At 42.0% G+C, this 15,855-nt stretch overlaps 1 protein-coding gene across 1 annotated transcript in view; it reads right to left on the minus strand.

Moving 5' to 3' along the window:
- The window catches only part of LMLN (leishmanolysin like peptidase), a 407,342-nt gene that overhangs the window by 346,383 nt on the left and 45,104 nt on the right, over positions 1–15,855 (minus strand). Inside the window, exon 6 of the mRNA XM_069224294.1 lies at positions 4,876–5,054. Within this exon, the coding sequence (XP_069080395.1) occupies positions 4,876–5,054 (179 nt within the window). The remainder of the gene's footprint in view (positions 1–4,875; positions 5,055–15,855) is intronic.

A 15,855-nucleotide genomic window follows, 5' to 3' on the forward strand; every position in this document is an offset into this window, starting at 1 on the left:
TGCAATCGCTCAGCAGATTTTCACATGAGCAAATATACATGTGCATGTTTGCTCATGTAAAACTGAAAATCGTAAGTTGCTAGGAATACAGTTTCCACACCTGCTTCTGTAAACGTATATATATTACCCGAGAGGCTTCAATCTCTATCAATGTAAGGTCAGAGACTGGTGGGTGCACTTTCATAACTTTTCTTAAGAATGAAGCCCCTAATTAGTTTTCATGTAGCCCATTTTACACAAATTCTTAAACACTTTTTTCTTTTTCTTTTTTTTTTTAAATATTGGCAACCACCACATTTTCGATCATATGGTCCAGAGCGGTCTGATAATTGCTCATTTCTTGGCATACATTAACTCAAATATTATACAAGGTGATGGGCAAAATGGGCTTACATGGTCTTAGGATTTTGTCTCTTTGGTGTCAAGGAGCAAGCAGAAAAAGCTCAAGAAGAGTGCAGTTTTAAAGATTGTAGTGCTTGCTAAATGTTGAATAGCCATGCATAGGAAATGCAATGCAGCTCTAACAGTGATAGACTGAATAGCTTATGTATGCTGGTTGACGAATGCTAAAAATAGTGTTCTTAGGGCATAAGATACAAGCATGTGCCTGTGGTGCACTGCTACTTGACTGGCCAACAAACTACGGCATGCCCCTATGGAATGCCGCTCCTGATGTTTGAAATTATGTCTGGCTCTGATTGGTGCCTCAAAGAGTTAATCTGGAACTAAGAAACCTTTATTTCTAGAGGACTAGGACCCCACAAGAATTGATGCTCAACCGCCCCACCCCATCTACCAATTCATACATATACAGCAAAAATAAATCTGCACTGTAATAGTAAGTAATTCTGCTGTTTATTCAAACAGCCTAACAATGTTAGGTAGGAGGTAAACTGCTCCTATTGCTCTTTTTTTCAGTTCTATTTAGGTTATATAATTTGAAGGAGACAATATAAATTGGCCTAACCACTTGAAGATTATAACCCTGCAACAACTGATGACGGTTATAAATCCTGCAAAACCAAACCACTAAGACGTTCCTGAATTGGTGGACATTTCACCTTGCCAACCAACCCTGAACGCACTGCACTGGATCCTGGAAGGGGCTATGATTAAATTCAAGTGACACCCAGTTTTCATAATGCCTAATGGAACAAAGGTACAATATTCCAACAAAGACAAAACTGCCCATACTTCATACTCCCACAAGGAACCTTCATTCATTCATTCCCCGATACACCTGATCCTTAATTCCCCCTCAGAAAAGCATGGCGGATGTTCCTTGAGACTCTCAGGCCCCAAACTGTTGAACTTCCCGCAAACGCAAATCAAAGCAGAACAGAAAATATCTAGAAATTGAATTCTTCAATAAATAATTTGCCTGAATGCACTCTACAGAGTAGTGAACTTAAATAATGCAGGTTGAAGAATGCAATCTCTTCTTGATGGATATCTCTCTATCGACTTTATATTGTATTTATCTCTATACAAAGCACTTTCAAGTTATCGCAAGATACCAACCAGCATTCTACAAGAGACCTAAATGTAACAGAAAAGGATGGTTTCCAGAACATAGGGCCCCACATATATTTAAACAAACATCTGATTTTTCTACCAACATCACACATTGAATTTGGCATTGACACATGAAACTCAAGTGAAAACAATTAAAAAAATTAGGTGTGAATTAGACTTCTAGGAGATTCCCTTTATAACCAAAGTCAGCACAGCACTTAGAGGAATACTCTTCCAATTCAGTATATTAAGGAACCTCCACCTCAAACCTGTATTAAAGTCCTAATCCCATTAACAGTCAAAAAGAGAATCAATATGAATTTCAAGCTCTGACCAGACACCCACCAGGGAGTTCAGATCAAGTTGTTCCCTGAAAACCCACTATATGTTATGATAAACAAACAATGATGTTGATCTCTCTAGGTAAGAGGACCCTCAAGTTTAAAACACTGGTGACCTCCAACCAAACACCCCAATGAAAATGGCCCCCACCCCTGTTTACAAACACTTGAAAATAATTATGTTCAAATAGGAGCTCAACAAATAACCAGACAAACATAATGACCAGCCAATGCACCAGCGCTAGCCTTGGATCTGGGCCTACAATTGTTGTGCTTACAACCTGGAAGCAGTGTAGACTTTCAATGTTATTTGATTGGTAACATCTCAAAGATCCTTTAAGTACCTCAGGAAGCGGAGAAGAAATGCATACAATGTAATAAATAGATAAACCGACAAAAAAGCAATCACAGACATGCCCACTGGCAAAACCCCAGGTCCTAATGGTAACCCAACAGAATGTTTTATAAAATACATATCACTACTGCGGCTGCACCTTTTAGCAATCTATGAGGAAGCTTCAAAGGTTGGGGACAACCACATGACCTGAGTGGGCCCACTACCACGGTTATTCCTAAGCAGGACATAACCCTTAATACTTGCACCTCTTACAGGCCGATAACCGTTAGTAAAAATCCTAGCCACTAGACTAGGCAACAAAGTTGGACCCTAATACACAGTCATCAAAATGACTTTTATGCCAAGTAGAAACACACAGTATTGTCTTCAACAGCTGCAGATACCCCATGGCACATGCAGGGAAGCTACAAGGAGATGCAGTTCTTTTGTCTGTTGACTTTAACAAAAGGCATTTGACAAGGTACACTGACCTTTCATGTTCAAGGTGCTCCAAAACATGGCTCTGGATACTGTATGCAGCTCCGTGGGCCCAGTTGCAGATAAATGGTGCTACATAAATACCCTTTCCCACACAATAAGATATGCATTAGGGTCACTTTGCCTATTTATCTTTGTATCTGTTATTCAGCCCCCTGGCAGAGTGGATCAGGCTGGATGCTAATCTGTGAGGTTATGGATAGAATGATGACCCGGAAGATAGGGCCTCGCTTGTTTTATGCAGATTATCTAATTTTCCTTATACAGCAACCCAACTGCTTTATCCTTAGAATACTGCAGATGCTACACATAAGTGGTGCTTCTGGTCTTAAGGTATATTTGGAGAAAGCCACAGATATGTTCTTATTGGGCAAAGAAAGGTCCAAATCCCAATTGATGCGGGCCAAAACCCATTAAGGACCTGGACATGATGGTGTCCTGTGACGCCATGTTAAATCAAGATCTCAGGATCAACACTCCTCAATAAGATTAAAGTAAGAAATGGAGGGAAGGGTGACACAGCCATTTGCCATTATGGGTCAGGGTGCCCCCTTTACGAGTACTGCATCTTTATAAATCCTATACATCAGGCAGACCCACCCATTTCCCTTCCTCCATATAATATTCACTTGTAGGCTTCCCTTGGTTGGGTGGAGTCCCCAGGGTTTCCACCATTAAATGCTGGCAAGCCTCTTCCAATGGTGGATTGGGGTTCCCCAATATCCATCTGTACGCCTGGGTGTCCCAACTCATTCCACTAAAAGACTGGCTCTTCTGTGACAGATGCAACATGGCATTGCAGCTAGATCTGGACATACCAGAGCCATCTGATAAGTACTCCCTGCTGCACTGTGCCCTGGTACCTCACACGCTGCCTCCAAATACCACAATCTGAATTAATGTTGCAAATCAGCTTAAAACATCTCAGATGACAAGGTAAAGTATCAGCTAAATCTTCCCTTTAGCACGGGACTCTCCTCACTCAGGTAACAAGGCTGAAAGTGTTTAACCTCTGGTACATCATAATTATCTTGAAGCTTTGAGATGTCTGGGCAATGAGTCATGTCAACTCATTTGAACAACTGGCTGATGACTAACCTTCAATTCTTCTCCAATCTCTCACTTAGACACATGTTAAGAGTGCTACGAAGACATGCTTGTGGCAGTCCCAGAATTTCATCCCCTAGAAGCAAAGATACCTATGGAACAGCTGTAGAGGAAGGGTGACTGATACTCAACATCCCTGACCCCTTCTTGAGTCATAGGGCAAAGTGGGAAATACAACTCATGGAGCTGGAGGACAAGGAATAGACTTGAGGCAAAAAATACTGGTTAGAGTCTTGGCTCTCTCAGCAAGCCTTAGACTAATACAATTTAAGTTTCTACACAGAGTTAACTAGGCCCCCTCCAAACCTTGGCAGATGGGTAGGACTACCTTACCCATGTATTTAAGTTCCAAGAGTGCTAGGGGTACAATCCTACATATTACACTTAGCCATCCAGTTATATCACAGTACTGGACATGGGTACACAGATGTTTGGTGTGGTAAGTGGGCCATGCTTTTTCCCTTCACCCTAAAATAGTAATACTGGGAATAATGGATGGCTAGGAGGAGGGCATGATTTTTTGTTCAGATAGGTCTCCTGATTGCCAAACAATATATCGCAAGTGTGTGGGGAGAGCGCCGACCCTCCCTCACAAAAGGAGTGGCAGGGGACGTACTGGTGTGCACTGGCAGAAGAAACTGTGTATGAGGCCAGAAGCTGCCTGGCAAAATATTTAAACAACTGGTACAGCTGGAAGCAATATGGGAAGAGTGCCTTGATTAATCAGGGGGTTCCAAATTTCCTTATGCATGACTATTACGTTGGGAGTGCAGCAAGCAGCCTTACAATACTTTATCAAGAAGGGACATATCTAAACTATAAACTTATCTGCTATAACATTGAGTATTTTCTATATGTTGATGCCTTGATTTTATTTGAAAACATAAATAAAAAGTTTTGTCAAGAAAAAGATAAACCTGTTAACATATTGTCCTAAAAGCATGATGTACACATTTACGTTTTAATTGGAAACAAATTCCAAATTATAATTACATTTTTTAAAGACACGATTATAACGTTTTGTAGAAACTTAACAGGATTTGTTGAGGAAGGTGCACAAAATTAAATATATTTTACCTGTCCATTTCTGATTCCAGTTGACAGTATGCTGCGTAGGCAACAATATTTTCTTGGCCACACCGCTCAGTAGTTAATGCACTAACATAGAGTACAAAGTCAGCATCTTGAACGCCTCCTCTGACTGGTAAACCAGCAGGTCCACAGGACCACTCATTTTCACTGCACACCATACATTGCTAAAACAGAGCAATTAAACCAGGAGATCAATTACTATTAGCACAGAGCACAACATGCAATCTACACACTAGATCATCAATGGAATCCTTAAATGTGAATGTAAGAAGTTGGTTTATTATTTGGGACAGGTGACTGCACACCTCAAAGAATAATTGCAAACCTTGTCTTCAAATTAACCTGGGCACAAACCCTTGGTAGCTGTGACAGAGCAGAAAGGTTTAACGTAGAACAATGTGCAAAGTATTCTTGCAGTAGCAAAACAGTAAGAGTCAAAATGCAAAACAATAAAAAAAATCTAAACCAAATTAGAAAAATAAAGTAAAGTTTCATAAACAAAAGGAAACCCAAGTGTCAAAAATCCAATAAGTCAAACCGGAGTGATGGATTTTTAAAGTAGCAGCAAGAAGCACAAAGTACCAATGATAGTCAATGGTCCTTATAGGCTAGAGCCTAGGTGCAATTTACACTAACCAGGTGCATCCTAGCCAACCATCTTTGTCTCAGTCAACCAACTCCTGCATCCACAGCTGTGTGGGTAATAGCTCCCAGTCCTCCTGGACTCTTCTATGACTTCTGGACTTGGTCACCTTCTTCCACAAGCCTTCCTCTTCAGGAATCCACCGCTGGTTCCTTGCAATCTTGTTGGGGTGTTACATTTTATTCAATTTCGTCCTTTTGGAAGGGTTTGGGGAAAGACTCGTCATTTACTCCTTTCGTCCTGGTCAATAGAGGGCACGGTGGTACTTATCTTTGGGGTTTCCTAGTACCCCCAGTTCCCCTCTACCCATTTCACTTACCTAGGTGGGGGTCCTGTGTTCGCAATCCATATTTTTAGTATATGGTTCGGGCTCCCCCGGATGGTCACTATTGTCTATTTGCATTAGCACGGTTTTCTATCACTTTCTACAGCTATTGCTGATAACTAGTGTATATAGTTAGGGTGTTACTTACCTTCTATAGTATGGTTGCCTCTATAGTACTTTTTGGTATTGTGTCACTAAAATAAAGTACCTTTATTTTTGTAACACAAAGTGTTTTCTTTCATGTGTGTGATTGCTGTGGGTCTACAGTGGTATTGCATGAGTTTTGCATGTGTCCTTGGCTGCTCATCCAAAGCTACCTCTAGAGAGTCTACACTGCACTAATAGGGGATACCTGGACCTGGTATAAGGTGTAAGCACCTTAGGTACCCACCACACACCAGGCCAGCCTTCTACAACTAGGGACAAATAGGCAAGTTAAGTATGCCAATTAGGAATATGCCATTTCAACCATGTTTAAAGGGTGTTGTAGTTGGACTCTTGCTCTAGGTAAGACTGCTGGTTTAGGGATGACAGCACTTTTGTTTGTAGGTGACTAGGCCAATCCATTTTTCTGGTCATTTCAACAACCGCATAGTGAAGAATGGCACAATGGAATATTGTGTAGTGGTGGGTGATAATCTTTGTTACCCCAGCGTCACAAGATTACAAACGTATATGTATATTTGTTAGCGTTGTTATGACACTTCCTGTCTTTACCGACAGAAGTCAATCATTTCAGACATGTTTCTCCATTTATTGTATATGCCTATCATAGGTCACTAGGTTTCATCAGGACAGCAGCCCTATGTGTATCTGCTTAAATCTACATATATTTGAAAAGAGGGCAGCACTCAGTGTGTGCCTCGACGCTGTCCTATGTTGTAATAAAACATATTTAAAAACAAAGACTGCTCATGTTTTTCATGAGACTCCTGTTTGGATGCGTAGTCAGACCCAATTTCTGGCAATACATCCTCAAGTGGTACCATGAGAATCTTTGTCTACAATCTTGCGCCATCAAACCGCAAACCTTCTCACTAGTCAGCTGGCCATACACTATACAAGTGTAGCATGAAATCATCTTGAAGCGCACACTCACCTAACTTCTCATATGGATTAATTTCATGGGCAGTGGCGAGCATTCTGCACCACACACCACTGTATATGTCATAAGAGAGTAATTATCAGTTTTCATCCTGTTAAGCTGACAAGAAATGATTTCAGATATGAAAATCGTTAGGTCCCACAAGTACAGGTCAGTTCTATGGGCAGTTCCTTCATCCCAAGCCTGGCAAACCGGTATGTACACTGTTCAGACAGAAATTACTGGGTGCCTTAGGAATGAAGTGATTGTTTGTAAAATGACTGTCATTATGAAAACTAAGAAAAGGCTCTTTTTTTGCTGAATCTCCTTGAAGATTTTTTCAAAAGACATTTTTATTGATTTTGATCAACCAGGTGGTAAAGTGGGCAGACATACACAAACAGCAGAGTGAGGGATACCAGTTTGAATAAAGTAATGGTAATACCAGATCACTGTCCCGTGCCCCTTTGGGCTAACCACCAAGTTTTTGCATATATGTAAACAAGGAGTTATCCTAGTTCCACGAAACAATCTTCTTGGACCACCCCACCTCTTGGGGTTCCTACTTATGTCATCCATTAGGGGTCGGTTTCATCTGCACTATTCCACAGGCCCCAAATTCTCTCAAACATTCACAGACAGCCCCTCATCTGGTACACCAGTTCTTTGGCCCTCAAACACCAGTCTAAGGTGGACTTCAAAGGGGGTCTTATCCTGCCCCATAGTCGAATTCCATCTTGTCTCACCACCATCATAGCACTATTACAAAAAAAGAAGGGTATAGCGGTCAAGGGCATGTTACCTCGAAATGCCCAGAGCTATTAGTTGGGGCATACCTTTCAGGGCTCCAGACAGTTAACTTACTTTCCTCCAGAAAGCCTGGATCCTAGGGTACTCCCAGATCATATATAGTAGTGTACCTTTCTGTCCAAAACACCTTAAACAAAGGTCTGCATCAGCCCTCCCCAGTCAGAACAGTTTTGATCTTGTGAAATAGGCCTGATGAAGCAGTTTCCATTGGATTAGTTAGAGTCCAGCCTGTATGGCCACCTCCCGGGGGTATCTGCAGGCCACCACAAAGTCGGCTTCGAGCTGGACTAGATCTTTTTCCAATTTTTCTTTTAGGCTGTCCAGGGACGACAGGCTGTTATGTAGGAGAGTGGTGTAAAGGTGGAACACATTGTGACTAGTCAAGGGAGCTCCCAAGACCTTTTACTCTAGAGGCGACTCCTCTGAGGCATCTCGTAAGGCCTCCAAATGATTACACAGGAGGTACACCAATTGACGGTATCTCAGCTCATATTCCCCCTGCAATTCCTCAAATGGTATTATCCAGTTTTCAATCAAACAGCAGATTTGTAGAGAGCTTCTTGTCACCAGTGAGGGTATCCAGGCACAGTCCAGCTGATTAGCCGAACAACCAGGTCTTCATAGACTTTCAGAACTTTGGAAGGGATGGGGAAGTCCAGACATGAAAGGGTAGCTCCTTCCACGTCTTTGCTGCTAGGTAGGAAAAGGAGTGCCCTCGGCATCTGCTACTTTGGATGTGGGGGGTGAGGGTTAAAGAAAGAGAAGCAGAGCGGAGGTGTCTGGTAGGCTAATTGAAGTTCAGACACTAGTTGAAGTAGCCAGGTCCACAGTTGTGTAGTGCCTTGTATGCATGGGTCAGGAGCTTGGACTGACATCTTTTCTGTACAGGAAGAAAGTGGAGTTTCCTGAGATAGGGTGTGATGTGGGTTCGTCTAGAGAGATCCAGGACAAGTCTAGCTACCTAGCTGACGAGTGTGGTCTGTAGCCGGAGGTGGTGTGCTGCGATCCTTGCGTAGAAAGCGTTGACAAAGTCCAGTTATGGACCTGTAAGCGAGACTTCATAATCATTCATAGTGAATCGCCATCTGGCTCCCCTTGGGTGGTCTGCAGCATCCATGTTAACTCGAGTTGCCCCTTCTGTTCCTTATACAGTGATGTCCTTGGTCATCAGAGTGACAATCAATGGGCCGGCCTCCTCAGGAGTTCTATATGGAGCCCTCAGAGCCACTAGCACCCTCGTCAGTGCCTCAGTCGAGTAGCTGCAACAAACCAGGTACACAGCCACCCAGCTGAAGGCAGGGTCCACCCCAAGTGGTCACCCCCACTGCCCTGCAGCACAAGCACCCTCCCCAAGGGAGAGGTTGCTGCATAGTCTACAGACAAATCAATGCCAGGGGACCCTCGCTGGGACCCCGTGGGCCACCAACACCATCACCACTAAGGGGCCTAGTCAAGCTGCAATGATTAAGGGACATCAAGGTTCCCCTCCTTCCAAGGCTCCCCATATCGCCCCCGCAGGCCTGCACATGCTTCTCCTGCCTATGGTGAAGCTGCCACCTCAACAGGCAATGCTGCGGCAGGGGCCCACCTACACACAAGCCCTGGGGCCACCGCCGACCCCCCAACAAATATAGGGCTGCGAGGCCCATCTTGCTACTCAGCCATCTCTCTTTTCAGACTTGAGCATCAACAACAGCACAAGTTTCCAGGAATTTTATTTCATGTTTGCTTTACAAATAGTATCAAGCGGACTTATCAAATTAGCAAACACTGTTTTTGTTGCTATGAGACTGGTGAGTATCTCAGTGGAGGGAAAGCCGTAAAGGGGGTTTTGATAAATTAATTTTCCACTTTGTTATTCAATATGATGGTGTGTCTAAAACAAAATTAGAACTAGTATTAAGTAAGAATGTTGAACCATTCGCTCATAAACCATTAGAAGTTGTTTGGTCTTTTGTGATCCATATCCATGATAAATATCCATATTGACAAACTACATAAACCATCTAAGCCAAAAACAGAACAATCAAAAAACTATTCTTTAAACTTATCAATGATATTTTTGCATTTTACAACTGAAGTTAGAAGAAACATGCCAAGTGGAAAATCCATCAAGTTGCCTTTCTTGCAATACAAGGGGATATTAAACAAATTATTTAAAAAAATAAAAAAAACTCTAAGAAATTCTCACCTGAAGTTGGCAAATCCTGATATAATCTGAGGAAACTAAAAACAAAATTAAACGGAGAGCTGACAAAAGCCAAAAAAACCTTTATGCTTCACAGGCAGTCAGGAGGAAATACAAGATACCATTTCCTCAATGGCCCCATACTCATTCCTCTCTAAACAAACCCAAAATACGATTGTAAATAGTCAAAAATAACCTTAAACCATGCAACAGATCTTATCTAATGCAAAACAACTTTAAATATGAAGAGCTACAACTATTTTTCCTCAGCAGCATCAATTCACTAAGGATTTCAAACGCACGCTAATCCAAAAGGAAACAAATGACGATATTCCACATTCCGTAAAATATGCAGACTGGGCTGAATTTTATGTGATCCTTAAAGATAACCTACTCAAAATCATCAAAACAAACCTCTTATGGCAAAACCATCCCAGCCAAAAATCAAAAATAACTTTTACCTCCTCCTCAAGACAAGATGACAATTAACCAACGTATCACTGGAAGAAAAAATGTTCCCAGATGATCGAAAAAAGGTTAAATCACCTAACAAGTAAGAACGTGAAGCAGTATAACTAATAATCCAAAATTACCAATAATGAATTCCTAGCCCCATAGAAATCAGAATTTCATGAGGGATGAAGTAGTAAAAAGGTTACATTACCAATACTCAACAATAGTCATTCTATCTCCCTATACTCCTTGATTTATTGACAGGTTTTGCCATTAGTGACCAAACAGGACATCCTCATGACCTGCAAGTGTTTCATTAGAAAATGTGTCATTTGGTTCACAACCATCCTCACTAACAGCAAACTTCTGGTTGAAATGGAACAAACTTCTAAACTAAAATCAATTTAATCTGAAGATTCCCTCAAGACTACTCTCACACCCATGCTATTCAACATTTATATGAAGTCTTTGAGAGACCTCATGGAAAGGATGGATATCAAGGTTCACCACTATGTACACAACCAGCTCCGCCTGGAAAAAATCCATACACAATGCCAACACCCTAAAATATGCCCTGAAGAAGGCTAGATGTCATCAAACTTCCTCAGACACAATACTGGGAATATTGAAGTAATTTTCATACAAAATACAACCACAAATTCAACAAAGAATGGCTAAAGGAACTTCAATCTGAGGACTTTAACCTGCTTCTATCACCTGAAGTAAAATCTTTAGGCATCTGGACTGATCACTCCCTATTGTTTTTCACACAAAGAAACTGGACAGAGAGAGAGGGCAGATCAACCTCACTCTCCCTAAAAAAACTCGAACTCTGCCCTTACCACTAAAGCACTCTAGTCTAACCAAATTTATTAGAGGGATGTGACTCTCACCAGAGTTCCCAAGTCTTCAATTTCCGTTCTCACACCTATTGTTCCTTGAGCTGCTCTTCTGGTCTCTGGTACATGAAAATAGTATCACATTACCGCAGTGCTACAAGAACCGTCTCTAGCCCACTACTGAGACCTAAATCAAGTTCAAAGTAGCATGCATACCTTTCCAAGCCATTCATTACAGGGGTCATAAAAATCTCAGGACAAAACAAACATAAGAAGCAAAGACATCCTGATACTGGAATGCAAAATCCTGAAAACTTATATTTGTTCACAGTGTCTTTGAAAATGTAGGACCCTTATTGAACTCTTCCACTAGAAATGACATTCCACGAAAATCACTGAACTTTCCACAAGGGTCTAAAAAACCTCCTCTTTGATATCTAAACAGACTTGTACCCTGAAATAATATAACCTATATTCTGATTTTATTTATTTTTTCCATAGAGGCACCTCTCTTATATCCTCTCCCAAAATTCTTTACAAGACTGTCGCGTCCCCTATTCTCCCCATCTCTTCTTGATCCACTCAAAGCTCTATTTCCTTCCACCTGACTTATGCACTACTAGAAGTTAATCTAGTGCATCATTTCAGTGTAGCTTCTCTACTACAGTTTCAATGAAACTGAAGACTATTATCACCCTTGTTATGTTATTTTGTAGAACACACAATCGCAGGAAGAGCGGTGCTATAGGCAGTGCTTTATTTGTAAAAGAATAAGTGTCAGGGCACAAAGTTTTGCACAGAAGCCCACGACCAGCGAAATCGAAAATTGGGGTGCCAATTATGAAGGCTGCATTGATTTGAGTCCACCTCATGCCTCTTTAATCTACCATTAGACACTGTCTTCCTCTTCCTCTTCCTCTCGCTCTCTCTCTCTCTCTCTCTCCCTCTCCCTCTTTTACAGGTTCTTTTCGATCCCTGATTGCTCCCATTACACAGTTTTTCCATCTCTGTTACCCTTTTCATCCTATTGTGTTTTTCTCGCTCTTACTCTGGATCAAGGTCTATTGAGGAAAAATATGGGCCATTTGCAAACATGAGTGACGGTGGGCCCCACCTGCAGCCACAGACTCAAATTAGACACTGGCTAAAGGATAAAGCCAAATAGTAAAAAAGAAAAAGAAGGACATAGTTGTGAAATGTACTTTTATATAGACTTGTTTCAGAACAGACTGCACCAAAAAGAAAAAAGTACAGCAGGATTACACAGTGTAAAAAAAAAAAAAAAAAAAAGAGAGTGGACATAGGCTTTAACCAGAACACCATGCATAAAAACATTTCCATTTTGTTCAATAATTATTATTTGTAGACAGTAGTATCCTGGTTTAAAGAAATATCTACTGAAAGCCTATGTGGAGATATTCATTCTATTCAAATATAATGAATTAAGTTCACAGATGCTGGGTTTTGAGGTAAAATTTGGCTATTACAGTGAGATCGAAGGTTGGGAATTGGTGTCAGTTAAATGTGCGGAAATTCAGAGCGATGAAGAAAATCTGTGAACCAGTAATGCCTGGGACATCCTGGAGCTACAACAATCAGCCAACACAGCCAGCTTTTCATCTTGCCCAGAATTCTCAGGTTGAAGAGTGAAGTGAAGAAAACCCGTTAGCAAAGGGCCCTGACTATGAGATTAAAAAGTATTCCATACAATTCCAGCAGTGCATTCCTGCTGATGAAAACTGGCATTTGCTGTTGATGTTGGGGGAGAACAGGTTCAGATTGCCTGAATTCAGCCTCATTCCAAAGTGATCAACAACAATGATCTGACACATTTTACAATACTGTCCTCTCTAGCAGGGATTTTGTTCTGAAGTACTAGCTGGCTTAGAAAAGACAACGGGAATTAAGTTTGACTAGGACACTGTACAGTTATTCTAGGGTGGATGCCATAGGTGAACTGAGAGCAGGAAAGAGGTTCCTGGAACCAGGTAGCCGTTATGTTTGCTGTCTGCAAAATAAATACTATTAGCCAAACGAAGCACGGGCAGCTTCACCAAGGTCCTCAACAGAGTATAAGTATAGTTTGGGGATGCTGAAGATGCCTCATAATTTAGCCAAGACAAAACACTACTATTCTGTAGATCAGGGACCCCAGTCAAGCTGTATAGGAGCACTGTGTCAGTTATTTTCCAAAGATTGCAAAGACTCACCATGTCCACGAACAGAGAGTCCCACAGGCCATGCAAAAGCTGACTCCCTAAAACACCATTAAATATTGCCTGGCATGTTTACCATTGGGCCACAACACCATTTACATTGACTGTGGTCGGCATAGACTTTGACAGGAAAGGCAACTCAAGTTCAGGGGAGGGTAAAAGCCGTTTGCAGTTGTATGAGGCAGACAGTAATGGAGGGAGGGTCCAAGCACAGAACAAACTGGTTAGGTTTTGCTAGTGGGGTAAGGAGGGTATATTGTGCTTTATTATTTTGTTTGTTATGACCATTAAAATGTATTGACAATTGAAAAATACAAGATTTTCACTAAAAAGTTATGAAATGTGGTTTCTATATTTTAGATATGTTACGGGATCTCAACATGTAGTTGGGAGTATCAGAATGTTTATCATTATCCATGAAGGTCCTACCACGCAGAAGTGAAGGTTGTCATTACAGAATTCCTCCATTATGGTACTCTTTATAATTGTGTCTTTAGCATAACTATTGCAACGCACCATGCATTTTTTTATAATGGATTCTTCATGAACACTTCTTCATAAATGTATTTTTTTGTTTCCGTTTACGCTCAGCCACATCCCATAGGGTGGACTCCAGAGAAATGCCTGTAGGCAGTTACATTCAGTTTGTACTCCAAAACATAAAAGGTGGGTTAGGAAAGTATTTACATTTCAAAAACAACTTAATACTTCCACCCTCCCAAAGAGGAAAGAGTAGGTCTTATATCCATGTAAAGCGGCCTAGAAAAAGTATGGGCTGTGTTACTTCAGGAACCATATGCCTTCTGTGTGCACAAAGGAGTAAGGGGTGTTACCGCTCCCGGTCTTGTAGCATTTTCACAAGACCGGGAGCATGCAGATGAATTACGCTACACGGGAGCTGTGGTCAAATACTACTTTATTCTTCAGCATACACTCACACTGTGCATTATATCATACTTTCCGTTAAGCACACCCTTACACCTCCCTACAGATTAAGTACTTCCTGTTCAGAGTCCACCCAAAATCTTGAGGATTCTAGTGCACATAACATCAATATGCTACATCAACCCCTTTGTTAAATAAAAAGGTGGCAGACATCACCAAATCACATTTCCTTGATTAGTCGGTAAGGTATTCCCACTTGTCTGCCGGCTAGGATGACCGGAGATGTTTGCAGTGCACCCTAATTGGGCAACGTCGACATAAGCTCAGGAGCTTGAGCCAGACCTGTTGGCGGGGTTATTTCCTGTACAGTTTCAGGACTCGACAAGTGTTTTAGTAGGTTTTCAAAGTGTGATGTGTCCCAAGTGATGTATTGTCCAGGACAATGTGCTATCATCGTATGTCCTTTGCACGCCACAACCGGAAATGGATCAGCAACTAAAGGAGTGTCCACTTTCCATCTGCACTTTTGCTTAACCAATACCCAGTCTCCTTTGTCAAAAACTCTCCTGGGCACGAGGATGATCTGCATATGTTTTCATTTTTCTTTTCTGAGCGGCGTCGGTGTCTCGAATCTTGTCAGTATTCTCCGACCAATCCAGGGTCCATTGAGGTAGTTTTATTCTGCTTTCTCTCCCAAATAGCAAGGTGGCTGGACTCTTACCAGCTATGGAGTCGATTAATGGGCCCGGAGAGCCTGACATACAGTTTGGCTCAGATCGATTCGGCCCCCATGGATGCTCCTTGAATGACCCTCTTGAGGGTGCCCATAAATCGTTCAAGTACACCAATGGCTTGGGACTAGAGGGGCGTTCTCTTTTGGTGTTTCACGTTGAGAGGGGCGCGAGAAATTCTTTGAATTTTTTGCTGTCAAAGGGCAGGTGTAGGAAAATGCCACTGTTGGCATGGTTAACCCCCCCCCCCCCCCACCTTTTGCCTAGTGTTGATGCCAACTTCGATTGAAAGTGTGCTGGGACCCTGCTAACCAGGCCCCAGCACCAGTGTTCTTTCCCTAAAACTGTACCTTTGTTTCCACAATCGGCACAGCCCTGGCATACAGTTAAGACCCAGGGAAGGTCCCTAAAGGGCTGCAGCATGTATTATGCCACCCTAAGGGACCCCTCACTCAGTACACGCACACTGCCTTGCAGCTTGTGTGTGCTAGTGGGGAGAAAAGACAGAGTCAACATGGCACTCCCCTCAGAGTGCCATGCCCACAAACCACTGCCTGTAGCATAGGTAAGTCACCCCTCTAGCAGGCCTTACAGCCCCAAGGCAGGGTGCACTATACCACAGGTGAGGGCATAGCTGCATGAGCACTATGCCCCTACAGTGTCGAAGTCAATTCTTAAACATTGTAAGTGCAGGGTAGCCATACTGAGTATCTGGTCAGGGAGTTTGTCATTACGAACTCCACAGCACCATAATGGCTACACTGAATACTGGGAAGTTTGGTATCAAACTT

The sequence above is a fragment of the Pleurodeles waltl genome, chromosome 3_1, assembly GCF_031143425.1.
Source record: "Pleurodeles waltl isolate 20211129_DDA chromosome 3_1, aPleWal1.hap1.20221129, whole genome shotgun sequence".
In the NCBI taxonomy this organism is placed as follows: domain Eukaryota; kingdom Metazoa; phylum Chordata; class Amphibia; order Caudata; family Salamandridae; genus Pleurodeles; species Pleurodeles waltl.